The sequence below is a fragment of the Ailuropoda melanoleuca genome, chromosome 13 (genome assembly GCF_002007445.2).
Source record: "Ailuropoda melanoleuca isolate Jingjing chromosome 13, ASM200744v2, whole genome shotgun sequence".
NCBI lineage: Eukaryota > Metazoa > Chordata > Mammalia > Carnivora > Ursidae > Ailuropoda > Ailuropoda melanoleuca.
Window position 1 is genome coordinate 27,027,172 of NC_048230.1, and position 27,343 is coordinate 27,054,514.

General features: G+C 54.1%; 2 protein-coding genes across 2 annotated transcripts; both read right to left on the reverse strand.

The window, feature by feature from the left end:
* Positions 1-7,130: 7,130 nt before the first annotated feature.
* Positions 7,131-10,433, reverse strand: SOST (sclerostin). Its single transcript, XM_019800199.2, has 2 exons — positions 10,217-10,433; positions 7,131-7,552 (listed from the first exon to the last, which is right to left on the reverse strand). The coding sequence occupies exons 1-2, from the start codon at positions 10,431-10,433 to the stop codon at positions 7,131-7,133; spliced, it is 639 nt and encodes a 212-aa protein (XP_019655758.2).
* Positions 10,434-18,888: 8,455 nt separating this feature from the next.
* On the reverse strand, positions 18,889-27,262 carry DUSP3 (dual specificity phosphatase 3). The gene is made up of 2 exons (XM_011225631.3): positions 24,687-27,262; positions 18,889-19,458 (listed from the first exon to the last, which is right to left on the reverse strand). The coding sequence occupies exons 1-2, from the start codon at positions 24,832-24,834 to the stop codon at positions 19,253-19,255; spliced, it is 354 nt and encodes a 117-aa protein (XP_011223933.3). The 5' UTR covers positions 24,835-27,262; the 3' UTR covers positions 18,889-19,252.
* Positions 27,263-27,343: the final 81 nt, after the last annotated feature.

Consider the following 27,343-nt stretch of genomic DNA (forward strand, 5'->3'; position numbering starts at 1 on the left):
TTTTAAAAAAACTTGAACTTTGTTTTTTAAAAAACCAAAGATCCGTCTGGTGGTGCTGTCGAGGATGAAATGGGAGAGACTGAGAAGGGAGCCCAAGCCAGCCTTGTTGCCTCCACACAGCTGTCCTGATTAGAGGAGAGCTGGGGGCAGATCCGGGGAGCCCCCGAGGGCAATGCACAAGGAAATCTTTTCACCCCACCTTCTTGGGCCACTTTTAGCCTCTGGGCAGAGCTGATGTGCGGTTCTGGCCTCTTGTCTGATGTCCCTGGAAGACGTGGCGCTTGGTCTTGTCCAGACCTGGCCACCGTTCCGATCTGATGTGAAGCATGGTTCCCAGTCCCCGGATACCAGTACGGTTCTTGGACACCTGCTAACCAAGGGGCAGAAATAGGAAGCTCTAGAATACCTGCGAACGTTTGACATTGTACAGATGGCGTATGCATACACGTGTGACTGCATGTACAGAACCAAGGGGTAGGGTGAAAGCGAATCATTGAGAAAGGGATTTGCAGTGGATTCTGTGACCTGAGTGTGCTCCCTGATGGGAATGTTCTTATACAGTTCAGAGAAGGAAGGATGAATCTTTCCAGAAGGAATTCATTTTTAGACAACTACTTACCATTCAGGTCTCCATCCCTGGACCTACTGGGAATACAATAAACACGTATGTGTCTGGGCTAGAGCCGTGGCAGGAAAGAAGAATCGATATGTTTATGTTCGTGCTTTCCTGGGCCAAGCTAATCCTTGCTTCCACCCCAGCCTGGATTTTGTGGGCATCCAGTAAAGGAAAACTGTGACTTTCCCACAATTACATATGAATTTCATGACTTAGGTGAATCCTAGAAGGGATACATCTGTCGGATGCCCACAGCCTTACTCAAACATACCTATCCTGCTTTTTAAGAACAAAGGCATCCAAAGCTACATAATTGATAAAATGCAAATCATTCTTCTCTGGGGGCCATCACTTAGTCATTGATATACAGAGACAGGAGAACATACAAAGAGAGACTCACTCTCTATTACACACACACACACACACAGACACACACGCACACCTCCCCACTATAATTATAATTATCGTGCTGGTTTCCAGATGAGGGGTTAATAGCCTTGGCCTGGAGACGCCTGAAAGGCACCCAAGGCAATTAGTGGTGTCCCTTCACCACCCCCTACATACTGTCAGAGCCTTTGCACTTGCTGTCCCCTCTCTGGCATGTGCATCCCCCAGCTCCCTCTGTGGCTCGCTCCCTCCCTGTGTTTAGGTCTCAACTCAAGTGCCACCTCTCAGAGAGGCCCGGCCTGGCCACCTCCAAGGCTCTCTAGCTGCTTACCAGCTGTATATTTTTCCCCAGAACTTTCCATTGCTGGGCATTATGCTGTGCATTCCTTTGTTAGCCAGCATCCGTTTCCCCAGACCATGAGCTTCATGAGGCCCCATCATCACAACCACAGGCCCAGAACCTAGGACGGTGCCTGGCACACAGTGGGCATTCTGTCCATATTAGCAGGACGAATGAATGAGCACCCCTCTTTTCCTCTCACGCCTACCGTCTCCTTTCCCCAACTTCCTCTTCTGCCCCCATCTCTCCTCCTTCCATCTTAAACCTGCTGGCAGATCAGCCCTCAGGAAGCTCTCAGGCAGGTGAGGTCTGTGGCTCCTCTCCTCATGTCGTTACCTCCGCTCCCCTCATGAGTACCTCTCCGCCACCTGCAGCTGTCTCCCCTCCAGCTCTCGCCTTCTTGGTGGGCAGGACCCAGGCTCAGGCACCTCAGATGATTGTAGGGTAATTGGAGAGTCGGGGGCGGGGAGAGTGTAAGAAAGGCAGGGCTGCCAGGTCACAGAGAATAGAAGGTCATTCGAGGCATACTTTAGCGCCCAGGACCCAGCCTCTTGCCTTTCCCATACGAGTCAGCGAGTCAGCACTGCCGTTGTAGGAACTCAGCCCCTTTCTCCTTGCTACCGGATGCCTCCTCCCTCCTGCCCTAATCAACAGTATCTGTCTCCACCCTACCCCCACTCCTCTCTCTTCCCGGCTTCTGCTTCTTTGTGTAATAAACTTGGAGAGAGAGAGCCATCTATGTGCCAGGTCCCAGGCCGGCATTGCCCCAGCCCACCTGGTGTGCACGGCCTTTGTTCCTTTTCTTCCACTGCCTCTCCTCCCTGCCCCTCCAGGTCCTGCAAAACTCAGCTCAGACGGACCCCACCACAACCTTGCTCCCCAGAAACCCCACCCCCCTCAGGTCTCAACCACCCTGGTGGCAAATGATCGCATACTCCACAGTGGTATTTTCCATTTGACTCCCCAGCAAGATTACAAACCACTTGAGGGTAGGAGGTGTGTCTTAACCTCAGAGACTCAATCTACAGGGGCGCAGGCAAACAGCTTCTTTTGCTAGGAGCCAGATACTCCCCTCCCTCTTCCCACCATTGTCCATCCATCCCAGTCCATTCTATCCACCTAATCTCATGGGAGAAGAAATCCTGAATACGTTGAACAACGATGCAACCAGAATGCACATTAGGCACCTACTGTATGCTGGGTACTGGAGGTGCCCCGGTGAGCGGCGACAGACCAAGAGTCCCTGCTTTCTTGGGTCTTAGAGTTGGGGGCGAGGGGAGAGATTAACCAAACACATGAATGAATCTATCATTGTGTCACTATGAAGGTGAGCTCTCTGAAAGAACAGAGCCTTGCCCTTGAAAGATAAAGCATGGTTTGGTTGGTCAGGGGAAGTGACACTTGGCTGAGGCCTGAAGGATGGACAGGCTTTGAGTAAGCATGCAGAGAGCACCCCAGAGGGGCAGCACCTGAGTCTCAGCCATTCCACCGGAAGCTGTATCTCTTATACTTGCAGCTACGATGACCGTGTAATTTATCGCTCGAACAGGATATTTTTGAGGGTAAAAGTGGGAGCTGTTGATAATTTCACTGGGCCAATAGGTGTCAGGGTCTGGACCAATCGGGCCCCTGGTTGCATGAATTAAGAGTGACAATCTCCCTGTTTCCTGCCCCTCTAGCGATGAAAGGAACTTCAACTCCTGGTCTGAGCTGCCGGAAGCCTGAGCTTTCGCCTGCCCGTTGGACGAGGGAGAAGAGCGAGGATGCACTCCAGGAACGTGAAGGTGGAGGGCTGGGGGAGGGGGAGGCAGGAAAGTTTACGCAGGTCCCAGGGCTAGAACCAATGATCAGGAACGAGGGCAGGCCCGCGTCAGGGAACAGGTGGGAGGTGGGCGGGTGGCACCGGTCTCCAGCGGCAGTGACTTTGAGTTTGGTGTGTGAGCTCCCCCAGGCCCCCGCCCCAGCTGCCCAAGTCCTGCCTGCTCCAGGATGGGCAGTGGGTGTTTGGGTTCTTGTGGCTTCTTTGAATTTCTTTTGCTCTACTCCTTGTGCGAAGATGGACTGATTCGGACTTGGAGTATAGGCAGAGCCTGATGGAGTGTGTGTGTGTGTGTGTGTGTGTGTGTGTGTGTGTTGTGTGAGAGAGAGAGAGAGAGAGAGAGAGAGAGAGAGAGAGACCTGTTTCCCGCTGCCCCTCTGTTTGTCTGACTCTCAAAACTATTAATACAAACCCCACGTCTGGCTGGGCCACCAGAACACGAGCTCCCCACAGCAGAAGGCCACCCCTCCCAGCCGAGCCTGTTGTCTGTTCCGTTTCTGATCGGCGCCAGGCTCATAGACCCCATGTAGGTAGAATATAACTTTCCATAAATAACCCCTAGGCCGACCTACAATTTAGGCTTTGGGTTTTTTTTCCCCTCGTGGTAATGGGATTATAGCCTGGGCTGATCCCTCCTGGGTCTCGGGGTCCCAGAAAGCAGACCCTAGGTGTACCTGGATCTGGGCATTGCTTGGGATGTCCAGTTCCCCCCCCCACGCTGCCTGGCCCACAGTGAGGACTCAGAACGTGTTGAGGAATGTGGTGGATGGAGTCTCATGCCCCCACGCACACAGCCGTGCACTTTCAGCCCCAGGGCCTTTGGCTGGGCCACGCCCCCTGCTGAGAACCCTGTGCCACCTTCTGCACCAGGCGAAAACTTCTAAGCAGCACCCACCTCTGTGAAACCTTCCCAAAGCCTCCCGCCTACCCCGCCCCCGTTCCTACCACAAAGTGAATTACTCCCGTGCTTGATCCCGTAACACTCTGCACGGACAGTGTGGCCTGATGACTTGCCCACGTGCCCACCAGGTTCTGAGCAGGAACTGAGCCTCAGTCGGGCCGTGGGCGAACATTTAACCCCTTGGTGCCCCACTTTCCTTAGATCCAAACACAAGCCTGGCTCCAGAGCCCGTGTCCCCATCCACTGCACCCCACAGCCTCTGGGGGCTGGAGCATGTATTCATTTCCTACCTGTTCTCATTCCCAACTCTGAGACACTCTTCCTCGTGCGTGGATTCCCTGCAGGCTCTCGCTGGGGCCCCCTCGGGGAGGACAGCTATTGGAAACTTGCTGGTGATGATAAGGAATTTAGGAGGGCTCATTGGGAGTTAAAGTGATTAGTCGTCGGGGCTGGGGAGGGCTTTGGGTTGGGGTTACCCCCAGAGGGGCTGGACTGGATTCAAAGCTTGGACTCATCTCTCCCTGTGGCGACTGAAGAGTATTTCTTGCGGGTCAGCCAGTGTCCAGCGCCGTGAGACACCTTGATGAGACAAGACTGAGAGACGGACAAGACATTGTCCCTGCTTGTGATCTTACATTTTCACCAGGGAGGCATACAGGTCTCGTTTGGAAAAACGCTTGACAGAGCCCCCTGGGAGCTGGAACTGAGTTCTACATGGCTTGTGTCGGTCTCAGCCCTAAGCAGGGCGTGGCCAGGTGAGACACATGATCCATGAACCAATATCGAATGGAAGACACAGAATCAGAAACCGAGGTCGTGGCACAGACAAAGGGCCTGGGGCATCTGAGGAGAGCTCAGCAGGGATGGCAACATCTCAGGAAGGTTCAGGCTCAGAGGTGACAAGGAACACGAACTCTAAAGTAAGAGCAGGAGTCGTTGGGGGTGGTCTGTAGGAGTGGGGGTAAACTAAGGCAGGGACGCGTGTAGCAGTAGAACATAGCCCCTTGGGAGTCAGGAAGAAAGTTTGGTAGAGTGGGGTAGGGGATGGGAATCAAGCAGGGGAAGGCCTCGCATGTCAGGCTGAGAAGCTGGAGCCCAATCCTGGGCACAGAGGAGCTATGGAAGGATTGTGAGCCAGGGTGTGGTGCGATGAGAACGGTGTTTCTGGAACACGGTGTGGAGGGCAGGCTGCTTGAGGGAGACCAGGCTGAAGTTATGACAATGGCCACGGTGAAGGAATGAGGTCTAGGTTTGGAAAGGAAGGGACAGACATGACTTTTCAAAGAGAGGACATAATTGCCACAAGGGCCACCGCGGCCCAGTCAAAGGTGCCTCCAAGGCTGAAGTCCTAGTGGCCAAGAGAAGGATGTTAACCTTGACAGAAATGACCGTGTGTGGTTGACAAAATGAGACCACATCCTCTCGGAAATGATCCATTGTCTTTATTAACAATGCCTCTGGATTCGGAAAGAACAGACTGGTATTTCATAAAGCAATATTAATGTTGTCATTTCTCTACAAGAAAAACTTTTGCATAAATAACTTAAGTGAGAAAATAAATATGTAACTTAACTCTTTTTAAGACCCACGACTTTCATTCTTGTGGACAAATCCCACATGAAATGATGGCAAACATGACCAGCCCGGCAGGCTTTCACGTGGCATGTGCTTCTGTTTAAAAAAAAAAAAAGTTTCTTTCTTTTTTTTTTAACAATTAAAAACTACACAGAAAGTAAGAGGTGTCTGGAAATGACTTTCGGAAAGCTTTTCGGAGGCAGCTAACTGGCTCTGCGCTTTTCTCGGCATATGTACAGCACTTGTCATCTTCCCCCAAGTGGTAGTATTTGAATGGAAGATGTGCAATCACAGGTAGCAGCAGCAAGAAGCTGCTTTCTAGACAGAACCGTGTCTGTGAGTGCTGGGCCGGGGGGCCTCCAAAGGGACCTGCTGGTCTTTGAATGGGTGCTGGCTGCTGTCTTGGGGCTGCGAGCCCAGAGTCCTGGGACCTTGAGCTTCTCTGCAGAGGGTGACTTTAAAATACAGCCATGGGGGGGTGCTGATCTTTGGGAATGGGGGTGATAGCTGTCCTCTCCCCTGCCCGACCCCTGTCCTCCCCGCCCCCACCCCCCAGCCTTGGGACTGGCTCCTTCTCTACCCCCGATCGGTCGGTGGTATTGTTTCTGCCTCGGCTGAGGTGGAGGGGTCGAGGTCGGCAGACATCTGGGGGCCAGGCTGGAAAGAACTCAGCTTATTCCAGGAGTTTGTTGGCCATCAAGAAAGCTCCCCCCACCACACTTGTTTTTTTCCCTTGGCTGTCAGATCGGAGGATTACAACTCTGAATTCTGGACATGACCATGGCGGTAATCCAATCCAACCTCTCTCTCTCTCTCTCTCTCTCTCCTTTGCCGGTTCAAAAGGCACCCAAGGCCTGTGAATCATGTGACAGTCGATTCCTGGAGATACAAATCCCAGCCCCTACCTTCATTTTCCAAAGAGGAAATTGAGGACAGACTCTGGACAGAAAGAGGAGAGTGTGGTCCCAGGTCATCCAGCAAGTTAGTGGCAGAGTCCGGGCTGGGAACCCTATCTACGGACCCCAGTCCTGTGTTCTTGGCACAACAAGGCACTAAAGGCTCTATGAGGGGCAGAGGAGTGGAGGAGGAATCTTATCGAACTTTCTTAACCAGTCCCGGGCCTCTTCCATTCCCCACCGCTCCCTTACAACCCCTGGGCGGTGAAATGCTGGCTTTTCTGCCTCTTCTGAAGTGGGACCAGCAAAGGTGGGCGGCCCCGGTGGGCGGGGCTGCGTGGCTCAGTGTGTGTGACTCTCAGCACCCTCCCCTGCCCTGCGGGACCCCCTCGGACGCGGGGGAGTGTGGGGGGGCTGGGCTCGGCTGGCACCCCGGGATCGCAGGGCCTGGCTACCTCCTGCTGAAGCCCGAAAGGTCTCAGCCCCCTGCTCCGGGTTGCAGACATTTACAATGAAATACAAACAATCAGACCGCGCGCAGATGCCAGAAACCGGGCCGGGGCGCTGGTCGGGGAGCGCGGCGCGGCGGGCGGCCTCTAATAGGCGTTCTCCAGCTCGGCCTGGTTGGCTTTGGCGCCCCCGGCGCGGGGCCGCGGCTTTCGGCCCTTCTGCGGCCGCGCGGCCTCGGGCCCGAAGTCCTTGAGCTCGGACTGGTTGTGGAAGCGGGTGAGGCGCTTGCACTTGCACGAGGCCACCAGGCGCACCTTGCGCGCGCGCGGCGCCGCGCCCCCGGGGCACAGCAGCTGCACCCGCTGCGCGCGGTAGCGGTCGGGTATGCAGCGGAAGTCGGGCCCGCTCGGGCGCCACCACTTGCCGCGGCCGATGGCGTTGGGCAGCAGGCGCGCCGGGCCGCACTGGCCGGAGCACACCAGCTCGGTGACCGGCTTGGCGCTGCGGCAGGGCCCGTCCGTCACGTAGCGGGTGAAGTGCAGCTCGCGGCAGCTGTACTCGGACACGTCTGCGGAGAGAGGGCGCGTGAGACCAGCTCGACTCCCTGCGGGCCACCCCCCCCCCCGCCCCAGGGCTTTTCCAAACCTGCTGCCTTCCAGATGCGTTTGCCCCTGGGTCTCTATTCTGGGGCTGGTGGAAAGACCTCTGGCCCACCCTTTCCCCCGAAAACTTTGGAGCCAAGTGTCTGTTGCGGTTCAAAGACCAGCTCCAATGCTGTGTGATGTTGGGCAAGTCATTTAACCTCTGTGCTTCCTGTCTGTAAAATGGGTTGTCCTAAGGAGTTAGTGAGTGAATCCATTGCATATATAAGGCAGGGGACACCGCGAACACATAGTAAGAGCTGAAAGTATTGGCTGTTGTTATGTGTTTTTCTTCTTCTCCAAGGGGGCCTTTTTCTCCCGATATAAGTCACATCTGTGTCACTGAATGCCTGGTCTAGGCAGAGTTGATACTAGCCACACCCTTTTCATGGCCTTGGATTCTCCTAAATTCTTTTTCCAGGCACTCGGGAGGGGTGGTGAGGGGATGGAGAAAGGAGTAGGGGTTAATTGAAGGTAATAAATCAGAGCAGCTGCTGCAGAGGAGAGAGATGGAAGGGGAGGTGGGGAGGAGAAGTCATTAGACTTGAAAAGAGCCAAAGGCTGCTTGTCCAACCCCCTCATCATCACTGAGGACCAGGAGGCCTAGAGAGGGAAAAGCACTTGCCCAGAACGTAGAGCTGGGCGTCCTCACTCTGCTTTCCCAGAGCCCCAGTACCTCTGGGTTCCCGTAACTGTGGAAGCTCTGTGCCTGAGCACCCACGTGGGAGGCTGGGCTGGGGGTGGGGGCAAAGGGCTGCTTCTGCCACAGTTACTGCCCTACCAGAGGGGATGGAGCTCTGTCTGAAAACCTACGGGTTCAGCTGCTGCAAACGCTTACTAAACACCTGCTATGTGCCAGGCACGCTGCTGGGCATCTCTCTCGTTTTGGGCCATTTTAATGGATCCTGGATGGTGACACAGGCTTGCTCCCGGCTTGGGGGGTGGGGATTGGGCTCTGAGGCCTGGCTTGGTCCCCTGAAGACACCTTGATCAACTCTCCTACTGTGGGCTTAGACAGGCGGGAGCTTTTTAAACAGCTGGTCCTCATGTGAGCACCTGTCCGTCACCCAAGGGTCTCATGGGGACAGTTCCCACGTGACACAAAGGGATGAAAAATAGTCCTGGGACCAAAAGCAGAGAGAGGGCAGAGAAGGCCAGGCCTCGACTCCCCAGGCCCCGGAGAATGAGCAGAGCAGGGGAGAGGTGGGTTTGCCTTCCTCCAGTGGCTGACCTTCTGGTTTCTGGGCTGACTTGGCTGCAGGGGTAGTGTGTGGGGGCGGCCTGTTTGCCCAGGGAAGGAAGCTTTTTGGGCTTTCCAAGAATAGTGCCCAGGTCAGGCACTTCCTGTACAGAGGGTGACTTCGTTTTCGGCTCACAGTTCCCTTACTGGGGGTCTGTGGCCTCTCATGGGAGCCCAGGGAGGTGGATGGTTTGTACTTGGGTCCCGTAGAGCCCAGGAAGCAGTCCCTTGAGCTTAATCGACCTTGCCTGGGCCGGAGTGGTGGGGTGGTGAGCTCCTGCCCTCCCTTTTTGAAGACTTGAGGCCCCCGGCCTCCTGCGGGGTTGCCCCATTTGCAGAGCCCCACATTCCCAGCTGGTTGTGGGGCAGGGAAGGACGGGACGATGGGGCCTGGGCTGTGGACTCCTCTCCCACCCGGACAATGACTGGAGGGCAGCAGAGGCCCTCCCTCTGAAGTGTCATTCCAGCCCCGCCCCCAGCCGGTCTTGCCAGCTGCGTGGCCAGCTGTGCACACCGCCCCCTAGGCTTTTCTGCGCAGACCTGACTGGGGGCCCAGCTGTGCCCTCCACGAGGGCCCTTGCCTTGTCATGAGGGTCAGGCTCCCTCCCTAGTAATGAGGCAAGGCTGGGTCTGGGGTGGGGACCTGGGGCCAGATGGGGCCACCTGCATCCACTCCCTGCACAGAGGACGTTACCTCCCCTCCAGGGCCTGGACCCAGTCTGCGAGCCAGGTCAGAGGCTAAAACCCTGCCTACCATTTCCGTTCCTTCAAGGGCCAGCTCATGGGGCAGACTCGGGGCAGCGGGAGTGTCCTCTCCCCCCAGCTTTCTGGGGATTTGCGCCCCCCACACACTCCCCCATCAGACTGGGGCCAAGTCGCAGCTCTTCTACTCCCTACCAAGTTACTCAGTGTCTGGGGATTTCCTCACTTTCCAACTGGGAATGCACCTCTGGGGCTCCCCTGCGGTGGGTCTCCAGGGTATGGGTTCAGGTACCCCCTGGGGACAGCGTCCACCTCCAGCAGGTGCCCACAGATAGGAGGCTCCCTTGCCTGGTCCCCTGTCCAGGGTGCCAGCTGCCACACCTGTCTCCTGTATTCTCAGGCGGGGATTCTTGGAAACTGTCTCAGAGTTGGATTCTCACCACCTCAGCCTCTTTCCCACCCCAGGCTCCTGCTGCCAGCGTCCCCCCGGCCAGCCTCATCCCCCCCCCCCAGAACGCCAAGGCTCTTCTGGCTTGCCACCCTCCCCCCACCACCAGGCAAGGCTGTCCCTCCGTTAGCGTCTACCCAGTCTTTAAAACCTCCCAGAGAGAACCCTCCCAGGCCCCTCGTGCCTCCCAGGCCCCCATACCTTTGGTCTCAAAGGGATGGTGAGGGGGCCTCCCTCCGTTCTCCGCCCGGTTCATGGTCTTGTTCTCCAGCTCTGGCCGAGGCTCGGGGTACTCGCCCAGCTCCGGGATGACTTCTGTGGCATCGTTCTTGAAGGCCTGCCACCCCTGGCCCTCCACCACACGGAAGGCCGTGTGCACCAGCAGGCAGACGAGACACAGAGCGAGAGAGAGCTGCATGGTGCCAGCCAGAGGAGGGCACCCAGCCTCCAGTAGCACAGGCTCCGCTCCCCAGCCTGGGACACGTTTGCCTTTTTAAAGCCCCCTCTGCCTGGTGTTAACCAATGAGGACAGGCTGGGGCAGGGCTGGGCCCACGTCTCCCTCAGCCCAGGGGGAGGGAATGGGGTGTGCTCACAGCAAGCCCTCCCCGAAGACTTCTCAGGCACAGCCAACTCCCAAATTGCTGCTCCCAGGTGACCTAGAGAGAGGGGGCGTGTGAGGCAAGCCTGCCCTCCCGCACTTCCCACGGGCAGCCGGCTGTGGTTTTCAGATATCGAAATGAGCTCCAGCTCTTAATCTTCGCCTCTTTGGCCCCTTGGGCTTTCTCAAAAACAAATTGTGGACCAGCTTCACAAAGAAAAGGACGGCTCTGAGCCCTCCACAGGGCTGAGCCCAGCTGAGTCCCTTTCTGAGGCCAAGTTCATTTGTTACCCCACCCACAAATGGCCCAAGGGCTCTATCTTTGGCCCCCACAGACAGAGGCAGAAGGATGCTCTTTAAGAGATCTCATTGGTCCCAATTCCATGAGGCTAAGCATCGATTATCCCGACCAAGAAAGCCCCTTGTTGGCACCCTCTGGAAGGCAAGAGGGAGAACTGGAAGGCCACGGGGAGGGCGTCTGCTTGCGCGCGGAGGCGGGGATTCTGGGTACCAGGCCAGGACGAGCGAATCAATGGGCACTGGTGATGGAGTCCCAGGAGGAAATCTTGGGGCTTCTGCGCATGGTGACAGGCACTCCTTGGCCAAGACGCTCACTGCCGCTTGCAGACCCATGTGCCAAAGGCACCTATTTCCCTGGCCAGGCTGTGGTAGGAATGGAGAGCACAAAATCCCTTTTCTTAGCAAAAGCCAAGGCCAGCATTTTTAGTGCTGACATCCTCTTCTTCTCCTTTTTTTTTAGGGGGGGGGGAGTTTGTTTGTTGTTGCTGGGTTTTTGTTTTTGTTTTTTCTCCCAAACCAATACAAAAAGAGCTCTGAGTCCTGGATGGAAAACCTTATTGGGCATGCTACGGGGTACATTCCATGAAGCCATCCCAGGTCCAGCTAGCCACAAAGAAGCCAAAAGGGATTGCTACCTTAGCCCTGGAGCAGAATGAGGAGCCTGGGAGGGTTAGAGGCACCAGGGAGGAAGGTTCACACCTGAGGTGCAGGAAAAGAAAGGAGAACCGGCGGAAGCTTTCACTGCAAGGGAAGGAGGTGGTACTCCCAGCTCCTGGCCCTGAAGGAGGCTGGGAAGAGGGCTGTGGCCCAGGTCCCCCTGGTATTCTCACTGGGCAACGAATCAGCACGCCCCACCTGCAGAGCCTCTAGGAGGCCTTTGCCACCTGCCTTGACTTGTAAACCGTTGCGTCCATCTGCAGCCGTCTGTCCCTCCTTTCCACCATCCATCACTCCACACATGAATGCAGCTGCTCTGACAGTTTTACAAGCCAGACAGAAGCCCCTGCAGGAAGGGCCCTCTCTGATACCTGCTTCCTAAGTCAGCTTCCTTCGGGGCAGACGAAAACAGCTGTGGCCATTGTTGGAGGTGATCTATCTCTCCCAACAGAGCCCATGGGTGTTGTGAGAAGCTGGCCCTCTGCGCCCCCTCCCCCTGTCTCTGACCCTCCAGCCTCCTTTTCCCTTGCTCTGGAATGTGGACCATTAACCCGATCGTGGCCGGACAACTGCCTTCTTGCCCTGGATTTGGGAGAGGGCAGTTCCGAGGCCCGGAATCCTTGAGCTGGCGGGATCCCGGCGCTGAAGCCCCACCTGCTGGTGGGAGCTACAAACCCATCTGCCCGCACGGGAGCCCGTGGGGCCCATCCTCAAAGCGCTGCTGCCACCTGCTGGAAACAGAAGGAAGAGCCAGCGTCCTCAGGACGGCGAAGGGTTTTATTTCATTTCATTGTTTTATTTGAAACTGAAGTGATCGTCAGACGTGTGCATGAGTCGCCTAGAGCTGCCGAAACCAAGCTCCCCAAACTGGGTGGCTGGAACGACAGAAACGCTTCGTCTCATAGTTCTGGAGAGTGGAACTGTGAGAGCAGAGTGTTGGCAGGGCTGGTTTCTTGTGAGGGCTTCTGAGGGGAGTCCGTTTCATGCCTCTGCCCAATCTTCGGCATTCCTTGACTTATAGAAGCTTCCCCCCCATCTCTGCCGTCATCTTCATTCACATGGCATTCTCCCTGTGTGTTTGTCTTTGCCCTCATTTCCCCTTTGTTATAAGGACAATCAGTCATTTTCAATTAGGGCCCATCCTAATGACCTCATCTTCTCTAATTACATCGCTACAACCCTATGTCCAAATAAGGTCACATTCTGACGAAGTTAGGAGTTAGGATTCAAGATACGAATTTTGGAGGGTACAGTCACAGTACGCCCCTCCACGAGGTTGCCAACCCTGGGTTTGGGCTAGAAATCTTTAAATTGCATTTAATAATTTGACAGTTGTACCTAAATTTCCAGCAAGGCTTTTTTTCCTACGTGATAATTTGCTGCTTCTCATTTCTACTAAGCTGCCTGTTCGTATGTCCACTTGCCGAACATTTAATGAAGTAAGACCCCCCTGCCAGGAGCTGTGAACTGATCCGCGCTCCCCCTCCCGGAGCTCCTGTACCGGGGAAGAAAACAGTTCTTCAGCAAAGAAAGTGGTTAGTGTCACTGAGGAAAGGTTCAGAGGCATTTTTTTATTTTAAGGGACAGAGTATTATGAGTCTTCAGAGGGGAGAACAGTCTCTTCTGCCTGGTGTGGATCTGGGGTCCGCACAGGAAGACGTGGCATTTGGAGGACACTTTGAAGGACAGGCCAAGTTTGGAAAGGAAGTTATGCTCCTTTGAATCCTCGGGATTACAGAATCTTTGATCTGAAAGAAGCCTCCAAAGGCATCTAACTCTACTTGCTTCTCAAGCCCACCTGTCTGTAATTCATGGGAACGGAGGGTTCTCCTTATGGGCTGCATGTTTACAGACTTTGCTCCCATAGGTCGGAGTAAAATGCAGTATCTGGATTTGGAGAGCGATCTGTTTATAGGCAGTTGTCTGCAATAAGGAACATCCAAATCACCCTTTTTTAAGATTTTATTTATTTGACAGAGAGAGCGTGTGCGCATGCGTGAGCCAGTGAACAAGGTGGGGGCAGAGAGAGAGGGAGAAGCAGGCTCCCCGCGGAGCAGAGAGCCTGATGTGGGGCTCGATCTCCGGACCCCCTGGGATCATCACCTGAGCACCTGAGCAGAAGGCAGATGCCTAACCGACTGAGCCACCCAGGCGCCCCAAATCAGCCTGCCTTTATTCACAGTTGACAGCCTGTTCCCTGGAGGGCGTTAGGGTCTTAGCACAGGTGGAAAATGGAACTCTCCCACTTGCTCATTCAGCAGCTGCTAAGGGACGAAGAGGAGGGGAGTCGCAAGGAGCACTGTCACTTGCACCCCCCCCAGCCCCTCTCAGAATGGGCTAATGGTTCCCCAGCCCTAGCTGGATGGAGTTTCCATGTCCCTGCTGGTAACCAGGCCCTTCGAGGCGGCCCCAGCTCATCCCCAACTGCCCTCCAAAGCACCACCCTGTGCCTGGAGGACGCCTGTCTGCAAACCCCTAAAGACAAAAGGATTCGTGAGACTTGTTAAAAGTGGGAAAGACGACTTTGCTCAAGGGGGTCCTCTGGGGATAGATACAGGAACCCCTGCTCGGGGCTCTTACAGTGGTGGAGAGAGGCAGGGTTCAGCTCTGAACACAACATAGAAAAGTGGGAATCTATAGCCCAGGAGCAGGGTGGGGTCAGTGGATGGAAAATCACTAAAAGGAAGCAGGGAAGGAAGGGGGGGATTCTGGCTAAACCAACCTAACCTGAGCCCTGCTGAAGGCAGCCCGGGGGATCAGACTTCACTTGCCGGACAGTAGGGGGTGAAGAACCCAATTAGATATTGAGGATGGTCAGATGGGGAGGTTGGGGGGATTCTGGCTAAAGTGGGACAATAGGGAGACAAACATAGTCTACATTTTAGTGTAGACTTCCAAAACGCAATCTCTGTGCATTTAAACTTCTTATAAATGGGTCATCAATTCAGAGGGCCATGGCTCAGAGACTCTTCTAAAAATCAGGCTTGGGCATGCCATCCCCGTAAAGTTATCTTTTTTTTTTTTTTAAAGTCTCTACACCCCAGCATGGGGCTCAAACTCACAACCGAGAGATCAAGAGTTGCACACTCCCTCTGAGCCAACCAGGCAACCCCCCATAAAATTACACAAGCAAGCAGAGAACCAACCTCCCTGGCTTTGAGTATTGGGATGTGCTTGACACTATGCCATCACAACCGAGGACAGAAATTAACAGGATATTAAGCAGATAAACTGCAACTGTCATTCATAAGTCTCATTTCAACATTCTGTGCTCATTGAAGCCGCCTGGACCTTTAAATTTAGAGTATACAGAAATCACGGCACACCATACACAACAGGATGCTAGGTAGCTAGTAAAGTGCCTGGTGCTCTAAGAAACAACTGTTCGTTAAGCACAAAAGCAAAGTGCAGAACATTTTCCATGGAGATCTCTATATACACACATACACGTATGTGTACTTACATATGTGTGGAATTTTTCTTTTTCTTTTCTTTTTTTTTTAAAGATTTTATTTGTCAGAGAAACAGAGAGAGAGCACAAGCAGGGGGAGCAGCAGGCAGAGGGAGAAGCAGGGTCCCCGCTGAGCAGGGAGCCGTGTAAGGGTTCAAACCCAGGACCCCAAGATCATGACCTGAGCCGAAGGCAGACACTTCACTGACTTGAGCCACCCCAGGTGCTCCAGAAAGGTTTTTTTCCTGTCAGGAAGAAAAGGCACCCAACTCTCTTGAGTTTTTTATTCAGAGAAAAAAAGTCCATGCTTACCATAAGGGAGATAAATGCTGATGGCGGAGTTTAAGGCATCGGGGGGCAGGGCTATGTTTTGAGGCTGCCCATTTGCAGGACCATTCAAACCCTAAAATGCCACCTAATCATCTTCACGTGAGGCCACCTGGAGACTGTCACCCCCAGTCTCTTACTTTCTTAGGAACATAGACCTACCTCCCTTATTTGGGATGGGCCTTTCTATTCAAGAATATTCCAGTCAATTAACCCTCAAAAAAGCTGCATTTTTTTTAGAAATCAAATAAATAAAAAGATTATTCCTATCACGGGAAATTTCTAGTACCACCAAGAGGTTTAATCGACATCTGCTGTATAAATATAATCATCATGGGACTGAGAATGAGTTCGGGAGAGCTAATTTTTAGATGAGGCTAACTTTTGACAGTTAGAAAAAAGCAAACATAAGAGCAACAAAGAAAATCAGCGGTGATGAGGAGGACAAAAAAGACTGTCTCTGTGTAACATAAGACATTTATTTTGGTTACAGTTAGTGTTTTAACACTGACTTGTGATACAACAGACGTTAAACTTACTTTCCTTTAAAACCAATTTAATACCTTCCCCTTTTCTGTCCAGGACACTCACACTTTCACAATCAAATTACCCTGAAAGCTGAGAGGAGATAAATTAAGCTTCCAACCGCTCTGCTCTCGCACCCAGAGAGGGCCTGTACTTCCAACCAGGATTCAGTCTTGACTTGGTTAAGACCAAACCTGTTGGCTCATCAGTAGTTCCTGACACCGGTTTTATGACAGAAAATTTCCTGCAAGGAAAGCGCCTATCTTCCTATTATAAGATCAGTGCTTATTAAAACATTAGCATCTTAACATTAACTTGTGACACAAAAGGCACCAACGTTCCCTTTCAAACCATCCATCACCAGGGGTGGAACACCGCGCCACCTGCTGGCCATCATATTATTACAGACCCTATAATTCCCAGGTGGGGATTCTGAAGAGAACCCAAGTGTCAGAGCCAAAGGGACCTTAGCGGTCTTCTAGTTGAGTCCCCTTGTTTGACAGATGGTGGTTCCTGCTCTCCAGATAACTCAGAGTGGCAGGGAAGCAGACCAGCCTGTGGGAAGTGTACTGCTTTTAGATTTGAGAAGAAAACCACTTGGGGCTCTAATTTGACCAAGGTGGAGGTCTGCTCGTCAAAGAAAGGGATCAGGGCAGGGGGGAGGGTAAAGGCACCCTGAGTTCCTATTCCATCACTTCCCAGGGGTAGAAAGCCGTCCAGAAACAGCTTCCACTGGCAGCTGGGTACGTGCTGGCTCTTACACAATAGAATTTTACTTTACCCAAAAATTAGGAGCTAAATCTCATGAAGTAGAGATAGGGTTTCTGGGGCTAAAGACTACCAAGAAATCCCCAGTCATCAGCATAAAAGTAGCCCCTAAGTAAAGACAGTCATTCTCCCAGTGGCCTTTTCTCCCTCATGCCCCCACAAAAAGGCCTTCAAGAGGTCCTTAATTAGCCTAAGTAGCTGTGGCTGTCCTATGGGGTGACCATGGCCTAAGGGTGGGAGGGGGAGCCCTAGCCCCAGTCCCAGGGCCTCTTCCAAAAGTACAGCAGAAAGCTCCAACTTAGGGATCCTACATGCTTCCTGGAGGAAGAGCCACACATTCTAGCCACATCGGGAACCCACGCTTTTTGCTTCCTTCTCCTGGAGTGGGGATGGGTTTGTATCAACTCCCTTCAACCCTCTTCCAGATCCCCCCCCCCCCCGCCGTGGCACCCCTTGACTGGTTGTACTCAGTCCACAAAACTAACTGGCTCTTGTGCACACGGCGCGGGTCAAGGGCATTTGCAGTGCACCCGGACATTCCCAGGGGGCTCCTTTTTGACAAGGAGCGTAGTATGGGACAAAGGATTCAGCTTCAGGGAGCAGCACACCTGAAGTCTTGCCTCGGCTCTCCCGTAGAGCCGGGACATCCCGGGTGCCATGCCCTCCATCAGCCCGAACCCCAGTTCCTGTCCCTTAAAAGGTCATAATACCTGAATGAGCTCTACCAACTTGAGAGGGTTACTGGAAGGATCAAGTTAGATTAAGGGGGACAGTTCTCTGGAAACTGTGAGGTGAGGTACATGGGTTAGAGGATGACCATTTCACTGAGCTGGGTCTATGTGGGCAGTCCGGGATCTGGAAAAGACGACAGATTCTACTTAGTCCAGGGTGGCTGTGGTCACAGAGGAAAGGGACCGTCCAGGCCCCGCACTGCTGGCCCTGTGGCAGGAGAGGCCATGACACCTGGGAGTGAGGCCCTGCGGCACCCTGCTTCTCCTCGTCTAGCCGGACGTCCCTGGTCAACTCTGAAAAAGGCACAGTCCCCACCTCGACAGGTTAAGACTGCCTGAATTTCCATTTAAAACTGAATTTTAAAGACTCGACAAAAGTCCTTGGTTTTTCACTGCTGCTAAGGCTCCTTTTGCAAATCTTTGCAAGGAATTCTACCACAAATACAGGCTTCTGGGAGCTTGATACACCCGCCAGAACACCACCCTGCATGCATCTGGGGCTCAAAAAAATTTAAAAAATAAAAATAATAAAAATAAAAACAAAAAACAAAAACATTCAATTCCGCAAACTTTTCTAGACCTCTGCTAGCCAGGAGCTGGGGGTTATGGCTGAGGAGTACGTCTCTGCTGCTAGGGAACCTGAACCACTTTCCACGGCAACAATCATCTGAAGTCCTAAGAAGACTGTGTTCAAAACAAAACTCCTATATTCTGACGACTGTGAGCACATTCGCGAGCGTGAGCGCTAGTGCATTCTGACGACATCCTTAAATTAGTCCTAAAAAAAGGTGGTTCCGGTTTGTTTGCTCTACCACCAGGAAAGTCTCCATTTGGAGGCTCCGCCGTGCTTCATTTGGGCCTGAGTCATTTTTCTCCCAGGGCTCCAGGATCTTTCTTGGCACCACAGGGCCCTAAGAACTACCTAGAAGTGGGCAGGGCGAGAGCCTGCTCCTCTGTCCTCTGGCTGTGTTTCTGAGACACACACCCCCCTCCACACCCACACACCCACCCTGTAATTGGCCAACTTCCTCCTTCTGTCCTTGGAAGAGCAACCGACAAAAAGCAGCTAGCAGGAGTGGCTTGAGCTCGCCAAGGCTATAATTCAGGACAAAACCTTTGTAATTCTTCAAATGGTGGGGTTTTTAAATAGGCTGGGACTTCAACACCCTGTTTTCTAAAAATAATAAAATAAAATAATAAAATAAAATAATAAAATAAAATAAAACCATGTTCAAGGCATCGCTCTTCTAACAATCCAAGTGACTGAGAGCAGTCCAAGGGAAACATTCCATAGCAGCGGATTCTGAATGCAAGCCCTCCGAAGAGAAGAGTCGCAGTTTAGAAACTATGGACTTACAGGAGTCCTCCGGGAGAATGTCTGCCCACCTGATGGCCTCTTTGTTTGGGTATCTTTAATCCTACTGAAATACTTAAAAGGCAGTCTCTTCATAGGAATCTCCACCCCCCGAACGAATGACTGCCGGCCAGAAAAAAAAAAAAAAAAAAAAAGGAGCGGGGGAGGTCAGGAGGGGCCCCTGGGGGCATCTCGAGCCTTACACTCCCTCAGACCTCCTGCCTCGGGTCATCCAGGAGAAGCATGCATGTCACAGGCCGTCCCCCTCTGCGCCCCCACCTCGGGGAGAGGACATCATAAACTGCAGGCACAAGGACACACCAGGAAGCGACAATGCCTTCCTTAGCAAGCTTCTTTATGCTCCCCAGGGGGAAAGTGGCCCAGGGCTGTGTTGGGACAGACTTGTGGGCAAGTGCCTGGTGATGCTGGGAGCAGGGTACACTGTGTTTCCTAAACATGGCGGCTTGGGACCCCTCGACCAGGGCCTCCCCTGTCTGCCTCTAGAGAAGAGGCAGCGGGACTGCCCTAGAGTTTCAACTTCCCCTCCTTGACTAGTTTGTCATTGAGCTGGCAGAGTTGGGCCAGGAAACCATCGTTGGGGCCGATCTCACGGTTCTGCCTCACGATGCTCAGGGCAGACTTGACATCCATCTTCTGACGCATCATGAGGTAGGCGATAACTAGGGTGGGGGAGCGGCTGTAACCTTCCCGGCAGTGGACGAGCACCTGGCCTGAAAAAGAAACGGGGGCACGTGAGCCGGCACTGGGGCCGTCCACACACAGCCTGACGCGAGTCAGAACTCTTCCCAGGAGGCGCCAACGGAAAGTACGACAAGACGCCATTGTGCACCCACCTGCACGGAAAAAGACAGAAAACACAGAGCGTCAGTGAGGGTGTGGGGAAGCAGGACTGCTGTCTGCGGCTGTGCGGGGCGGCGGGGGGCGGGGGGAGTACATTAGCCGGTCACTCTGGCCAACTGGGGGGGCAGGAGGTACTCAAGCGGAACCCATGCAACCCCCACGGCCCAGCGGGGCGGTGACACGTGTCCACAAAAGACACGCGCCAGAATGTTCAGAGGGCGGCCCTGTTCTTCACGGTCCCAAAGGCCCATCGACGGCAGATACGTAACAAGGAGGGGCGCCTGGGTGGCTCAGTCGGTGAAGCGGCTGCCTTCAGCTCAGGTCCTGATCCCGGGGTCCTGGGATCGAGCCCCGCATCGGGCTCCCTGCTCAGCAGGGAGTCTCTGTGTCTCCCTCTGCTCCTACCCCTGCTCGTGCTCTCTCTCTCCCTCTCCCCGCCCAGCAAATAATTCAATAAAATCTTAAAAAAAAAAAAAAGAAAAGAAAAGAAATCACAGAGATGACCCAAATGTCTGCCAGCAGGTGAAGCGACAAACCGGGACACGTCGGCACGAAGGAAGCCTGGTCAGCATTAAACGGGAAAGAGCTCCGGCCACGTGCAGTCACACAGACAGCACGCACAGCAGCCACCCTGAGATGGGCTGGGCCCAGAAAGCGAATTTATACAGAAGTGTACAAAATGTCCACTCATGTCTGGTGACAGAAAGCAGAGCAGAGGCTGCTGAGAGATGGAAGACAGAGGGGGAGGAGGGGACAGGTCACAGAGGCGCCTGAGGAAATGCCAGGGTGCGGGGCGCCGGGCGTGCTCACTACCGCGCTTGCGGTGATGGTTTCATGGGCGTACACACAGGTCAAAATGTCAAATTGCAGGCTTTCCATACTTGTGATGTGTTGAATGTCAATTAGACCTCAACAAAGCGGTTTAAAACAATTAAAGGAACGTGCACATCAAATACAAACACAGGGACAGAAAATGAAAACGCACACACACACACGCTCTCACGGCCCCCCCACGGCCCATGAGGCCCTACGCAATCCAGCCCCCCCTTCTGACGTCATCTCCTCCTCTCCCTCTGTCCCTCCACGCCAGCTGGCCTCTCAGCCTGCAAACCTCTTTCCCCAGGTGTCTGCTCCCCCACCCGTCCTCTCTAAAGCCACAACCCCCCCAACTCCCAGCCCTTCTCCTTTTCCTCCCTGCTTTAGTGTCCCCCTCCCCAAACACACAGGCCAGAAATCTTTTTCACTTGTTTGCTGTCACCTTCACCTGAAATGGGGAAGCTCCACAAGGCAGGGGTGTCCGTCTGTTTCGCTCCCCGTTGCATCCCCCGCATTTGGTGAAAGAAAGCATCACAAGTCCCAGCACATTGCATTTCCACTGGGGGGGGGGGTCCCCGGGAGCCACAAGTCTTGGCTTCTCTCTGCCACCACTCCCTCCCACCACAGTGTTAGTTCAGGTCCCCAGCACCCTCATCTCTGCCACCTCCACACTTCTAAACCAAGCTCTCGCCCTACCCTCACCACCACCAATCCACACTCCACCCAGCGGCCGGAAGGGGCATCCTAAAATTCCAGTGCAACCTGTCACCCTTTGCAGGGCTTCTAGTCTCCAAGGTGTGGCTGACAAGGCCAAGTGCCCACGGCCTTGATACCTTCCCATGGTCCTCTCCACCCCTGTGCCTCTGCACATGTCATTCCCTCTGCCTGGAACACAGTCTCTCTCTTGGCCACCTGGTAAGCTCCTACTCATCCCTTAAAACCCCAGTTCAAGTATTTCCTTTGTCAGTACAGGGATTTAGAACCAAAATCTTTGGGGCTCCTGGGTGGCTCAGTTGGTTGAGCATCTGACTCTTGATTTCAGTTCATGTCATGGTCTGAGGGTCATGAGATTGAGCCCTGCACTGAGCCTCCCCTCTCCACCCCTCCCAGGGCGGGGGGCACATGTGCACACACAGTCTGTCTCTCTCTCAAATAAATAAATACATCTTTTTCTGAGAAAGAGAGAGACAGCGAGCACGTGTGTGCGTTTGCAAGCCAGGGACAGGGGCTGGGAGGAGGGGGGCAGGAGAGCCAGAGGCAGGGTTCGATCTCCCAAACCTGAGCTTATGACCTGAGCCAAAACCAAGAGTAGGACGCTCAACGATTGAGCCACCCAGGCGCCCCAATAAATCAATCTTAAAAAAAAAAAAAAGAACCAAAACCTTTGAAGTCATAGGAATGTGGGTTTAAATTTTAATTTGCCGGTTGTGATGGTTGCGAGTCAACTTGCCCTGTCTACGATGCCCGTTGCTTGGTCAAACACTAGTCTACGAGGTACTTCGCAGCTGTAATTAACACCACCTATCAGTTGACCTTCAGGAAAGGAGACTGCCCTTGATCATGTGGATGGCCTCATCCAATCAGTTAAAGATCTTCAGAGCAAACGGTGAGGTTCGCTGGAGAAGAAATTCTGCCTCAAGGCTGTAATAAAGAAAGCCCGGCCCGAGTTTCCAGCCTGCCAGTCTGCCCTACACATTTCAGAACTGCCAGGTCCTACAATCGTGTGGGCCAATTCCTTAAAATAAATAGTATCTACTTATTCTCCTGGTCCTGTTTTGGGGGCCAGTACACGGCTAATGAACTCTATGACCCACCTAACCCCCCATGCCTCGAGTTCCTTATCTGTGTTAACAGTACCCACTGCACACTGTGGTTAGGGGACTGAAGCAAACGTCACAGAAAGTCCTTAGGCGAGTGGCTGGCATGTGCAAGCACTCGATCACTAACTCCTAGCCAGCGACAGGAGTCATCTGGTGGCACCCAGGACCTTCTATGACAGTGGCCTGACTCTCTATCACTGCTGGCCACGCACAGGTCTACCCTCCTCCGCCAGACGGTGCGTGCCTTAAGGGCAAGGACTGTGGGGTATTGATTTTTGGATGCCCTACCACCTCTAGAATGCACTTGGTGCTCAATAAATGTTTGCTGACTAGCCGAGTGAATGGTTATCCACTAGTGCCTCTATCCTGCCATTATTTTGAAGGAAATCTGCTGGCCCAGAGTCAGAATCTCTTCTGTTCCCATCACCCTACCCCCAAAACATGACTCTATTGTCCCCATGCCTCCCAAGCAGGAAGGGGGAGTCTGCCACTCTCCTGCCTGGTCCCTCTCTAGCCAGTACACCCAAAGGATGTGGAGTAGGGCTCTCCCCGCCCAGGCCCCGGCAAGGGGACCCTCTGCAGAGCCACTGCCTCACCACCTGGAACATTTCTCAGCAGCCCCAGACTCACAGAGTCGATGGGGAAGNAACATTCTCAGCAGCCCCAGTCACAGAGTCGATGGGGAAGGGGAAGGTTCGACTCCCATCCTTCCAGCAAGGCCCACCCAGATGCCACCTGCTCCATAAAAGCCTCCCTTGATCAACTTCCTGACAGGAAGCGACTGCTTCCTCCTCTGAGCTCGCCTGGCTCTTCCCCCTTCTCCAAAGTGAGAGACGCCTGGCTCCCCCGAGCCCTGCACCTGTGGGAGGCCAGTGCGTCTCTGTTGACTCACTCGGCCAGTCAATCCAATCCTAGAAGCCTTTACACTTGGCATGAGAGCCCACGGAATTCATTTTTGTCATTCACTCGGGAATTATTTGCAGCGTGTCTGCTATGTGCCCAATGCTACGTCGCGTGTGGGGGAGATGCACAGGGACACAGCGGACCCAGCCTGAGGGCAGGCTTCATGGAAGAGAGAACACTCGGCCCAGTGCTAAAGCACAAAGTGGAGTTTGCCAGAAGACAAGGTAGGGAGAGGCAGAGAGAACTTTCCAGATTGACAGCCCACGGTGCCTCCTGCAAAGACAGGAGGTCACAAGAGTCAAGGTCTGTTCCTAGTGGTATGGAAAGGGGAAACAAAGTCAAAAAGCTCTAAGTTCCCTGAGTGGATGACCAATCCATATACAAGAAGCAAAATTCATCCCCTTAACTGGGCCCCTCGCTCCCATCTACACAGGAACTCAGTACAGCCAGAACAGAGCGGGTGACAAACATGAGACCGTGAAGGACCATGCAGGGCCTGAGAGTAAAGTCTGCAGACTCCCCCGGTGATAAAATGTCCCTCCTGAGCCCCAGACACGCGATAACCAGGGTCTAGAACACACTGCTCACTGGAAATCATTTCCAGGGGGAGGCTGCTGGGCACAAGAAGCAGAGACGGGCTAGAAGCAGGGGGACAAGGCTGATCGCACCTTCACGGGGCTCACCTCCCCTGAGAAGGCTGGGGGTGGGGAAGGAAGAGGCCGGGGGAGGCAGCTTGAAGGTAAAGGCAGTTGCCGAGAGAAACAAGCTAAACGCAGAAAGGTCAGGTGGCCTGACCTGTTCCACTGATGTCTGCCCTCTGCCTTCTAGGGTTTCCCCTGGGGGCGGCCTGCCTGACTGCCAGTGCCTCAGCAGCTCTCCTTCAGTCTTAGATTTGGGAGCTGCAGGAAGCATTTAGAAAGTGGCTGGACGATGTGGCCTGGGGGCCATAGCTTGCTGAGCACCAGCCTAAGCCAGTCATGGCTGCCCCATTCCCCCGGCTGGACATTCGTGTAAGCCAACTCCAGCCAGAGAGATGTGAGGGGAACCCCACTGAGGGGTTTTTCTGTGGACCCTTCTACTTGCTCTTTAAAAAGAGGAAGAGACATAAGGAAGAGATGGCTGCCGGGTCTTTTGCTGTACTTTGTCCTGCCGGGATGTGGTGACTGGGTCTGCCACTGCCATCTTGGGACCACTAGGGGAGAGCCTGAAGGGTGGAAGGAGAGAGGCGGGGTGGGGGGGAAGCACCTTGTCCTGGTGCTGCCACTGATCCACCAGCCCTAGAGCTCCTTCACCTCAGCACTTCTTATCATGGGTAAATCGTTATTGCTAAAGCTATTGGAACTGGGGGCATGGCAGGGAGTGGCTAGAAATGACCTCTCAGCCAACGTCCACTCAAACACAAGGACCCCAAGGCTGCCACTGTGAGAAAGGACTGTACATCTTGTGTAACGTGGGGCTTCCAGACAGGTTCCAAGACGAAGCCGGTTGTGGGCCTGTTTTCTAGAAAAAAGTCCGGTCAAAGCTGCCTTGCCTTGTTTCCTGGACCGCAGGTGCCTTACCGTTCTTTTGAGCCAAGGCCTGGTCAATGAAGTCTGCAGCCCTTTCAAAGTAGGCGCTGAGGTTGAACTCCTGCGTGTCGTTGGCCTTGATGCCCAGGTAGGTGATGCCGGAGTCCTTGTAGAAGTTGGCATTGGTGTTGACGTGCATGAAGGACCTGCCCTCAGCAGCATTCAGCACATGAGTGATGCCTAGTTTCTGCAGCTTGGGGATGTCTTGAGCCACAGACCTGGACAGGAGACAGCAGCAGGGGATGATTCACTGACCAACTGGCAGCCCCAAGGGGGAGGAAGATGGAGAAGATTCTAAGTCTCCTGGCACAACGAGGAACCTTCCACGCTCGGCCCCTGCCAGCTTCCCCTCATCTTTGACTCACCTCCCTCCCTCCAGCGATATCTAATTACTAGCAGCTTCCCCAAATAGCTGGGGCGGTTTCAGGCCCGTGTTGTTCCCTCTCTCTGGGATGCCCTTCTCGAGCTTCTCCATGGACACACACCATCTCATTTTTCACCACCCTCTGCAGTATGTCCCGATCTCCCCTCCATCCCATCTGGCATCATGCTCCCTAGCCTGTGGCGGGGGGACAGCCTCGTGGCTCAAAATGGGCTCTACAGCCAGACTGCCTGGGTCTGAATCCAACCCTCAGACTTACCAGCCAGGTGACCTTGAGCAAGCCACTTCACCTCCTGGCGACTCATTTTCCCTGGCAAAGGGGGATGATGCCCCCTGGGGAGGCTGTGTTAAATGAGCTGTCCTCAGACAGAGCCTGACCCTGTGGTCCGTGCTCTTCTAACGCCTCACGGCGCTTATCCGTTCTGAGGGGCAAGCTGTGGGCTCCTCGACAGAGTAACCCGCTCTGCCCGCCCGGCACCTGTGACCGCACCCGGCACGTAGTAAGTGCTGAACGACTACGTAGTGAATCAGTGGAAAAGAATGAGATCAGCACATCCGAGGCAGCCTCCTTCCCTGGATTAGAAAGTACAGCAGCCCCTCAAGTCCCCCAGAGGCACCCTTTCCGCCACAGAGCGCTAGCCACGTCTCCGAAGCTCTCCTGGGTGAGTGAGCACTTGGGGACCGAGTGGCGCCAACAGAACCCTGGGGGTTATAAAACATTTGATCTGAATAGTCAAAGGGCTCCTTTATTTCATCTCCCAACAACACCCCAATTCAGACAGCAGTGTATACTTTACAAAATGCCTTCTCCGACACAACCTCGTCTGCCAGTCACAGCAGCCGCGAGGAAGCAAGGCCTGGGCTTAAGCTCCGGCCCCACAGGACGGCGGAAGGATGTGCCGCGGGCTCCCACAGACGGCTTGGCGGCCAAGCCGGGAGGAGGCCTGACGCCAGCCCTGTTCTGTCTCCCCCTCACTCTGCACCATATCCTGAGTTCTAGAAGATGAGGCTCCTGTAGGCTCCTCTCTGCTGCGTGAGCCCTGATTTGGTTCAGGGGCTCCCAATGGGCAGGAAGCAATAGGCGCTCTCTGATGAGTGCCCCCGCCCCGCCGAGTCAAAGCCAGATTCGTTAATTGGGCAGGGGATGTTTCTCTACAGTGGCCTTCAGAACTGGCCACGCTGGCAGCCACCGGACGTTCACAACCTCAGCTTCCACTCGGGAAGTAGGGGCACCTGAATGTGCCAAACTGTCCAAGAGAGGAGGGTCCCCTGAGGGTGCTATAAGACCACTTGCTGCTCGGGTGTCTGGACAGGACACTAGCCTCAGAACTTTGCAATTCCCTGAGCCCTCTGGCTGAGGCTCTGGGACCGTTTTAGCTGTCCCTGCTCACGACGCTGCCCATGGCTGCAAAACAGGGGTTGATTACAAGTAACTCTGAAGGTGAGCTCCTATTCACCTTCCTTGTCCATTACGAATTCAACATTCAGCAAATCTACCGTTACCATCACCATCACTATGAATGCGCACGTAAGTGCCCAACACACAGTGCGTGCTCCATATGGTGAATGAATGGATGCAGTGGATGAGACCCTCCCCCAAGAAGGTTGGGCGGGGACCTTATGCGCCCCTTTTAGCCTCGCGATGACTCCCGTTTTTGTGGCAGCCCGCAGCAGGGTAAGCAGCAGGTTCTAGTACAGGACAGGGAATACAGACATGAACAAGTCATTGACCCTGTCCTCACAGTCCCTCAACCATTCTGGGCCACCATTTCCTCCTGGGTAAAAGGAGGGAAAGGAGTTAGTTCTGGGTTTCCAACACGCAGACCCTGGCCCATAAAGCTTAGGGCGTTGGCAAATCAAACCCTATCTGGAAGGCAGGAGAAGGAGCGAGGAAACCTCAGCCCAGCTCTCCGGATCCCTCATTTGGAGTATTTCGATTCCTTCATCTGGCCTGCCCAGCCGGGGAAAGTTCCACGCCCGATCTGTGACGTCAGCCAGTTGCCATGGCAGCGAAGGCAGACATTCCGCGGTGACCTCACTGCAGAACCAGGCAGCTGTCACATGACGCGCGGGCTGGAGACCGGCCGGGTGACAGAGGGCCACCTGTTAAGTGATCCCCGTAGCCCGACCCCGCCCAAAGCCGAGCCCCTAGCGGGTGGCGGCTTCTAGCCGGACGCGGGGCCGGCCAAGCGCCCCGGGATCCGGGCTCCCCGCGAGGGGGAGGACCACGCGGGGCCGGGGCGGGGTCTAGCCCCTCCGCCCCCCC